Source organism: Urocitellus parryii, chromosome 4 (assembly GCF_045843805.1).
Source record: "Urocitellus parryii isolate mUroPar1 chromosome 4, mUroPar1.hap1, whole genome shotgun sequence".
Lineage (NCBI taxonomy): Eukaryota > Metazoa > Chordata > Mammalia > Rodentia > Sciuridae > Urocitellus > Urocitellus parryii.
Window position 1 is genome coordinate 60,027,045 of NC_135534.1, and position 9,666 is coordinate 60,036,710.

Below are 9,666 nucleotides of genomic sequence, written 5' to 3' on the forward strand. Positions count from 1 at the left end.
TTACCACCCTTTCTTCAGTAATATCTGGATTCCTTGCTTGATCTCCTGGGTTCTCACCCCATAAACAATGGGGTTTAGGGATGCAGGGACGACATGGTGAAGGACATTGAGCAATATTGGCACATCAGGAGAGACCTTTCTCTTGGCCACATGTGTGAGGACAAAGACCAGAAGAATGGTGCTGAAGAAGAGGATGAGGATGAAGTGGGAACCACAAGTGCTGAGGGCTTTGGCTACAGCACCCTCAGCCTTGAGTTTTAGCACAGCTCGCAGTATGAGGATGTAAGAGAGGAAAATGAGGATAAGGTCAGATCCCAGTAGAGTCCAGCCTACAGCAAACTGGTAAAGGCGATTGAGGGTGACATCATCACAAGAGAGCCTGGAGACAGACATATTGGCACAGATACAGTTCTCAATGACATTTCTCCCACAGTAATAGAGTCGTGCTGAGAGAATGGGGATGGGCAGACATATGAAGATATTCCTGGCTACAATAAAAATGACAGCCTTGATTACAAATTGGTCAGTGATGATGGATGGGTATCTCAGTGGGTGGCAGATGGCTATATAGCAATCAAAGGCCATTACCATGAATGTACAGGATTCCATGGCTAGAAAGCTATTCATGATATACATCTGAAGGAAGCAGGCAGAAAAGCTGATGAGCCTGAGGTCAAACCAGAAGATGGCCAGGACCTTGGGGATGACAGTGAGACAGAGCACAATGTCCAGCAGGGAGAGGAGACTGAGCAGATAGTACATGGGCTCATGCAGGGTGGCCTCCAGCTGGATGGTTTTCAGAAGGATAGCATTGGCCCCCATGGCCAGGAGGAAGAGGAGACTGAGGGGCAGGGACAGCCAGAGTTGCCAGCCAGGAGATGTGACAAAACAATTCAGAAGGAAGTCTGAAATTCCACTGGGGTCGGTGTCATTTTGGTGTGCCACCATATTTAGTCATGAATTTTTACAACTTTCTTTTAGTGATCTGTAAACTGAGGATAAAAATCATCTAATGTCTCTAAGTACACGAAGATAAAACAACATTCTTTACATGGACACAACTTGTGCCAGTATATCCAGGACATTGTTATTGGCAGTTTATTCATAATGCCATGCTAGTTGGGCTACTCCTATTACAATAAACAGTGCAGATGACTGAGATAATGTGATTTATTACAGGTTTGATTTATTCAATTTAATAATGTGATTTATTACAGGTTTGATTTATTCAATTTAATTCTATTAAAATTGAATAATTTATTAAATTATTCAATTTTAATAGAATTGTTGGGTACTTTCAGAAACTTAAGAGAAAAAAATTACTTAGGAAACACTTTGGGGACAGATGAGATTATCAATATGTATCTATAAATTTTTCCTGTTTTCTTTTTCAGAGTCACATAAACTATCATATCTGCAATTTAACTATCACAGTATGCCTAATAGGGCCTGACATAAAAGGGGCACAGATAAATGTCCCTAATTCCCATGCAATTTGCATTATGAGATTTTAGTTGAATTTATTTTGATTTAATTAGAGATTTTTATTTATTATATACTAAAATAAAGTTAACTTCCAATTTTCTATGAGATCACTTTTATTTGGTAAAATGGACCCTACCACATAATTGCCGCCCCCCCATCTACTTCTTCGATGGATCTTCATATTTGGAGAATAGGTAATTTCTGGAAGAAACAAGTTTAAAGTGGATGAGCAATTTCACACAGTTATAAGGGAGCACTATGTGTCATTGAACAAGTGGAAATCTGGTGATTGCAATGGTATAGGGGTGCTAGAGCCCAACTTTTCAGCCTTCCATCCCTTTTTCATGCTCCTTTTTTTATCTTGAATATAATGATCCATGTACGTGTTTCTCACGCTACAGACAGTGGTTCAATATTGCCACTACTTTCTTTTTATTTAGTCTTCCACTGGCCTTCCATTAGGTGCCAGGGTCACAAATTAAATAAGAAACACTCTTACTGTGCAGGAGTAAAACTAAAATGATTCTGGACGCTGATGGGTAATAATGAGAACAAACAACATGAACAAAGATAATGACATGTGCAAGAGCGATGGCTAACTCTGACCTGAGGGATAGGCTGGAGAAAAAGAATTATACATAAAAAATTTGTTAAGGAGATCCCAAAGAATGCTTCAGCTTGGCAAAAGTATTAGTCAGGCCTTTCAAATCATATAGTCCATTGTACTTAAGTCTGGTTACTGGGACAGAAATCTCTATTAACGTGTTATTTTGTGGATTTAGAAGCTCTTTTCCATTGAGTATTTAAGAACTGTCCTGTTTCTTTTCATTAGGCTCATCAATATAACACAAAATTTTATAATTATTTTTGGAACCCTTACTATTTCCTGGGAAGTGTGTTCAAATATTCTAGAACTTTATAACATTTAATCATCAATATCTAGTAAAATATATATTATTATCAAGGATTATCAAATATATCTTACAAATAAGGAAATGAGAGCTCAAGATCCGGATTGGTAGGCAACCATGCTGTAGTGTTCTAATCCTAATCCCACTTTACACAGAAGGTTGGATACAATTAATTTCCAGAACTCCTTTAGGCCTTGCAAATAATTCCATGAAAATGTGCTTGCCCATCAATCTTATAAAGAAGGAGATATAATTCACAGGTGCTGTAACTAATCATTTAGAAAATGGAATCTTTTAAAGAAGGAATGGTTTGTGGTGCAGTCAGGGTGACAAGGAAGTTGTAATTATATTGTAGACCCCACACTGTGTGATATTGTCACATTGGTAGAGGCATACCTTTTTCAAGAGATTCCAATAGTACATTTGTCCAGTTATGTGTTTCTTTTTCCCGAAATGCCATTCCAATCCTGTCAGCTGGCTCATCTCAGATTCTTCTCATTTGGGAGACTTTTAGTGATACTGTCTGCTCTACGTGGAGGGAGGATGGGCATTCCTTCCCTGGTCTCCCCATTTCTCCTCTGCTTCCCCAAGCAAGTCTGACAGATGTGGCTCTCCAGCCTGATACATAGAAAATCTCCCAAATATTTTTCTCTTGCTAATAATAGAGTATATTAGCAATGAATTTGGCAAGTCCAAAATCAATTTTAAACAAATTGTTTCATTTGTGACTCACAATGATCTGAAGTAGGTGGGGTAAGTTGACTACTTTAGCTGTCTTTCACTGTGAAAGTTCAGATTCAGTGATATTATGCCTTTTCCATGGTTTAACTGATGGGATTCAAATGTGTAAGAAATAGAAGTCCAAGTCAAAAGGAAGGACTGGAATTCAGCCATATTTGTGGAGAAGCCTAGGGGAAGAAATATATGTTTTTTTTTTTAATTTTTGTCCCTTAATTATTTTTAGGCTAGCATGGCATTTCTGAGGGCAATATAAGAAGTATAAGTTTTTTTGTCTCCCATTCAGTTACTTCTCCTTTCTCTGAACATATCTGCGTAGTCGTCACTCATAAGTCATCTAAAAAGCTCTGAATGACTTACTCAGCCCTAGAAGCAAAGTGCTTGTCCTTTGGCCTCCCTTCCTCTTTTAATCTTGGTTTGCAATCTGGATTGGTAGGCAACCATGCTCTACTATTCTAATCCTAATCACACTTTACACAGAAGGTTGGATACGATTGATTTCCAGAACCCCTTTAGACCTTGCTAATAATTCCATGAAAATATGCTTGCCCATCAATATTATAAAAAATGAAATATACTTTACCTGGGATGTAACTAATCATTTGCGAGAGGCCGAACTGGTGATGAGGACTAAGACCTTGTGTTTTCTGTTTCCAGCAAGAGACAGCATGAGGAAGCCAGGGAAGCTGAAAGTCTAAAATTAAAACAAAGTCCTTGAATCCCAAGCCCTTCCCCAGGCTGCATGACAGGCCCACAGCATGGCACCAGGGAAGCTTGTTTTAAGAAGTGGAAAGGTCGTTGGAGGAACACCTAGTTGGATAAAATTCAGGCATGCAAGACATCTCTACATATGTAGATCCAGATACTATTGAGTGCAAATAGTGATAGGTAGCTCCTTGCTTTTCTGGGTACAATTTTTTGATTTTGGCAGCAAGAGCTTTTACCAATTGATTGGGTTGTGCTGAAATTTGCTCAACTACTACTTTCTTACTGCAATCCAGCTGTGGTCTTTGTCCTCTACCTGTGAAGTTACATAGACCAAATGTAATTTCTACCCAATGATCAAAGAATTTTAGAGGCAGATTCTTTGTCTTACAACCCCTATATTTCTATATTTGTAGCTGAAATATCCAAATTTTCTTAACTGGACTCCAGACGATGCAGTTCCTAGTTCTTCTACCTGCTATTAATCTCCTTTGGACAAACTCCAGCTTTTATATTTCTGGTGCTACAAAGTGCCCAGAGGAGGACAAGCAGAGAAGGTCCCAGAGCACAGACCCCCACTTGTGCCTCCTTACCTGATGAGGAGATGGTCTGTATTTCTCCCTTTTCAGACTACTTCAGCAGTACTGACTCAGGAAAGAAAAACAGATTGAGATAGGTTCTTGTCTTCTGGTTAAACTCAGTACAGCATCCTGTACCAAGATTCCCTTACAGAAGAGATGAAGCATGGGGTCAGGTTCACAGTAATTGAGGCTCTGGTTGGTTCCAGAGGTATCTGCAGATAATTATACTCTAGATGCCCAGGGACACTGCCTTTTTTGTACTTCTCAATTCTCCTTCCCCTGGGTCTGAAAGGTCCTCCTAGGTTAGGAAGGTGGATGAAAAAATAAAGTGATTTTCTTTCTTTCTCAATGCTCTCCTGGCAATTTAGCTCTATATTGACTATGTGCAACAGGTGGTCTCCTGTGTACAGAGTTTACTTACTCATCTATGTATGTTCATGCTCATTTACATGTGCATATTCAGCATCTTTTGAATATTCCAAAAACTCCTTCAGAAGTTCTGTGAGCACATGCTTATTAGATAGGTACAGCCTATTCAATTGAATGAATCAAAGTTAACTCCTCATGGCATTTATCATGGAACTTTAAAAGTGCCATAAATATTATAGTGTATACTGCAATTTATTCAGCAGGAATCTTTCAATTTAATGAAGCAAATCCAACTTTTTTTCTTTATGCAATAATAATCTACCCTTGATGCCATCAATCTAGGTTTTCATTTTTGGCAGTTTTCCTTGTCTTCTGAATGTCTTCTATGACTCTATTTAATGTTTTTGAATATATGGGATTCAGTTTTAATGATTAAATGTTTTTGTTTTCTAATTTGCTAATTTTGACAGATTAATTTCCTTGCTCATCCTATTTGTGGTTGTATTTTCTACTTATGTTCATTTTTCTAGAAAATTTTTATTGTATATCATACATTTTGGATTTTGCTTAGAAACTATATTTAATTTAGTTTTAATTCTGCAAATATTCTTAATCTTTTCTCTGAATGTATGTAAGTTACTTGGAAACAATTTGACTTTTGAGGGCTCTGTTAGCACAAACCAGAACAAATTTTGGTCTAGAACTAGTTTTGATTCACAACTGAAAAAAAGATTCCTTTGAGTATTCTGATTGAAGCCTCATCAATTATGTTTATTTTTTCCTTTGCTGGCTGGTAGAATGGCTATTCTTTAGGCCCATGTGAGAGCTGGATACTCTCTCTTAATCCTTGGGGTACTGTAGTTTCTCCCCCTACCTCATGTAGCTTCCTCATTTGTTACACTTATCACTTGAGGATCCTTTGCAGATTGTGACCATTCTCTCTGTGTGCAGCTCTTTCTTCCCCAGAACTCTGCCCTGTTAACTTTAGCTTTATTCTTCTTTATATACTTCCAACTAGACCTCTTCAATTCAGGGACTCCACTGAATTCCACCTAGGTTCCATTCCTTCTCCCTCACGGTAGCCTGGGAACTGGGTCAAGGCAGCAAACTGGAGCAACTGCCTCACTTGTTTCCCATATTGCAGGGGTCCCTGTTCTCACTTGCATGATGTCTGGTGTATTAGAACCATTAGTTAATATATCTCACTCAGTTTTGATTGCTCTTTTTTCCCAGTTATTAATGTGAATTCAGTTCCTTTTACTCCATCTTGGCCAGAAGCTGAAGTCTATGGGAATTTTAAACTTCACCTTTTATCACCACTTGTTGTGGCTGATATAAAAGATGATCTACCAAAGTAGCAAGCCAGTAAGGATACCATATCTTGTGTGATTTCATTATCTTGAATCTGGAAACAGGTTTATTTAAACTTGTTCAGTAAGTGGAATCCCTGCTCTGACACCAGCCTTCTGCTCTGTGCATATTCTTCTAATACAATCTGGTTCCATACCATTGAGCCTCCTCCAGGGAAACATGGACTATAGTTTGGGCATCCAAAGATCCTCCTTCCTTCTGCTTCTGCTGTTTCTGTGGTGAGGTGGGGACCAGGAGCTTATGGTGAACTTCTACCCCATTTCATCCTCATGTCCTTTCCTCTCAGTCTTTTGCCTTTTTAATCCTCTTTATCCTAGTTGCTTAATTTCTCACAGTCACATTCTTTCACCTTCTTCTGTTTCTTCAGTTTTTCCACATTTTTTAAAACAAGGTGTTAGGGAGAGTCTGAGTTGATCACCTTTCACCATGTAACCCTGAGTTACATTCTAGGACCCCAGGCCATCTACTCTGTAGATGGAGTGCCCAATATGGCTTCTTTACTTACAGGTCTGTCTCCTGGGTTGGAATGGCTCAAACACAGCAGAATCGCTAGGCATAGGCCTTTCTCTGAGCCTTCTCCATAGCACTAAATTGTGCTTCCTCGTAGCCAGCTGCCTCAGGGCAGTTGGACAATTTTCTGGTGAAGGGCTCTTCTCTACTTGCTTTCAAACCTGAACCTCAGTCTTCAATCACAAAACTTTCCCAGTTGCAAGCCCAGCTCTCATCACACCACAACCCCTGTTCTAGGCAGGTGTCTAACATCAGAGTGGTGACTTGATGCCTTTGTATCCCCATGTTGCCATACTCTATCAGGCAAAAATTTTCCTGAATCTGGGGAGGGGAAGGGAGGAATGGAAGGACAGCAGAATAAAATAGACATTATTATTGCTGTGGGTACATATGTGACTGCATGACCAATATAAATTTTCAACCTGTACACTCATAAAAATGATAAATTATATCCCATTTGACTCAAATGTATGACATGTCAAGATCATTGTACTGTCATGTATAACTAATTAAAACAAATTAAAAAAATGCAAGTCATCTCTGCACATATTGGGTAGCTAATGCAAGTCATCTCTGCACATATTGGGTAGCTAACTTTTAAAGTCAGACATTCCACAGTCTGTCCAGGTGTTTTCATTTGGTTTGTAATAAGGATAAACTTAATTTTAAACAATTTGTATACAAATCAAAACCATCATAAAATATTATCTCACTCCAATTAGAATGACAAATAAAAAGTAAAAAGGTCAGTCAAGAATGCAGAGAAGGAAATCTGATAACTCATTTGATGGGACCATATATTAGTAGAGCTATTATAGAAAACAGTATGGAAGTTCCTCAGAAAATTACCACAGGATACAGTAATTCCACCACTGGGTACATATCCAAAGGTGAGGAATTCTGTATATTGAAGAGATATTTACACTCATATGTTTATTGCAGTAGTATTCACAATATCCAAGGTATGAATAAAGTGAAATGTTCATTGGTGAGTGGATGGACAGAGCAAAGGGGGTATAAATACACAAAGGAATGTTATTCAGCTATTAAAATCATGACATTCTGTCATTGGCACCAATTTGAGGTCACTCATTAAATGAAATAAACCAGGTTCAGAAAGACAAATACCGTAGACTCTTCCTTAAATGTGAAGATAAAAACATGACCTAATACAAACAGAGAGTAGAATAGTGGTTAGCAGAGTCTGGGAAGGGTGAAGGATAGGGGGAGATAGAGGATAATTAAGAATTGGACACCTGTACCTTTTAATTAAAAGGTAGAAGATATAATTTCTAATGATCTCTAGCACAGTAAGTAACAATTGCTGAGAGCATTTAATTGTATATTTTAAAATAGCTAGTAGAGAGGGTATTGAGTGTTTCCAACACAAAGAAATGATAAATAGGATTATGGATATTTCATTCTGATCTGATAATTAGAAAATATACACGTGTTGAAATATCACACTGTACTCCAAAAATATCTATAATTGTAAGGTGGTAATTAATTAAAAAGCTAATTAAAATATATGCAAGCAAATTGATGTCAAATTTATACTTTTATCTCTTTTTATATGTGGGGTTAATCTATGTAACTTTTTCCATTGAAAAACTTCTCTGTATTTATGTTATTCTGGTTTTTTTTCTTGTTTATTTTATGATTTTGCCATAAGGATAGTGTTAATTTTTGAAACTGAATTTGCAAGTTTTTGAATTTTTTAGTTCTGTGGAACAGTTATTATAGTATAGGAAACTCAAATAATGTATGAATATGCCACAATGAAACCCACTGTTCAGTGTAATTCATATGTAACAAAATAATTTTTAAAAAAGCTATATTGGCTTAACATTTATTTGGAAAACAATATGAAATTATCTTTTGTCATCTTCATTTTTTGTTATGTTATCATTTTAGTCTTTTGAGCTCTTCTCTCTGGTATTTCAAACTTTCTATTTAGAAAATTAAGGGCTAAGGATGAGTACTTGCCTTGTGTATGGGAAGTCCTGGGTCTGATCCCCAGCACTGGGGGAAAAAAAAGGATTTCCTGACCATTTTTTCTTTGTGTCTTTGTTTCATTTCTTCAAATTTTACTTTATCCTCTTTCAGTTTACATTACTGTCACCTAAGCCCATTCTCTGTGTATTTCTGCTCAATGTACCCCGAGTTTCAACAAGGTTCTTATTTCCAATTAGGGGTCAGTTTCATGTTTTTGCAGCTCCTAGAATACCCAATGAATCAATGCTCTTATTTAGCTTCCACACCCTAGTGAGAATAACTTTATGCTCTTGCAGGAGCCACCATTGCAGTCTTTCCCAAAGCTCATCTCATGGAGGACTGTGAGGCAAAGATTTTCTCTGATCCCCCAAGCCCAGATAGAGGCCGTTAAACTAGTCAGGTCTTCAGTCCTCCTACCTGAGAGTGTCTCTGAAGATAAGGGCTGGGAGGACCACAAAGAGGACCAATTGTGGGACTAGGGACTATACACTAGAACTGGATTTAGTAAGCTAAATCTAGAAGCAATGCTAGAAGGCACAACAACACTACCTTAGTATGTACTCTTTTTTCCAAATCTTTTAATGTTTTACAAGCTGTGAAGATTTCCACTACAGTATTTTCAAGTTCCTAGTACTGAATTAATATTGTTTTATAACATTTTATGGACAGGGATATTGATGTTCAAAGAGTTTTCACTGTAATTCTCTGGTCAAACTTCTAGATAAGTCCAGAACCCGAATGTGTATGTAAAATTTAAGACTGCCAGTGAATTTCTCTGGCCACTGTATTCTAGTTGATTTACAAGAAATCCCACATCATTTTTCTACTCATAAACTTGACCCTGTGAATGTAAATTGAGAGAATCTCGAGGTGGGAGGAAGTTGTTCAAGGTACTTGTTGCTGCAACAAGTTTTTGCAAAACCTCTTACTCCCTTCAGGAATTTTGAGTTACCAGTTTCTTTAAACGTGAACATTTTTTTTTGTACTCTTCATGGATTATA

At 37.6% G+C, this 9,666-nt stretch overlaps 1 protein-coding gene across 1 annotated transcript; it reads right to left on the reverse strand.

The window, feature by feature from the left end:
- Positions 1-948, reverse strand: LOC144254496 (olfactory receptor 56A3-like). The gene has a single exon (XM_077797740.1). It carries the CDS (start codon positions 946-948, stop codon positions 1-3), a length of 948 nt encoding a protein of 315 aa, XP_077653866.1.
- Positions 949-9,666: the final 8,718 nt, after the last annotated feature.

Bases quoted from the DNA above. Each gene is read 5' to 3' on its own strand.
- LOC144254496 (XM_077797740.1), bottom strand. From the start codon at position 948: ATGGTGGCACACCAAAATGACACCGACCCCAGTGGAATTTCAGACTTC.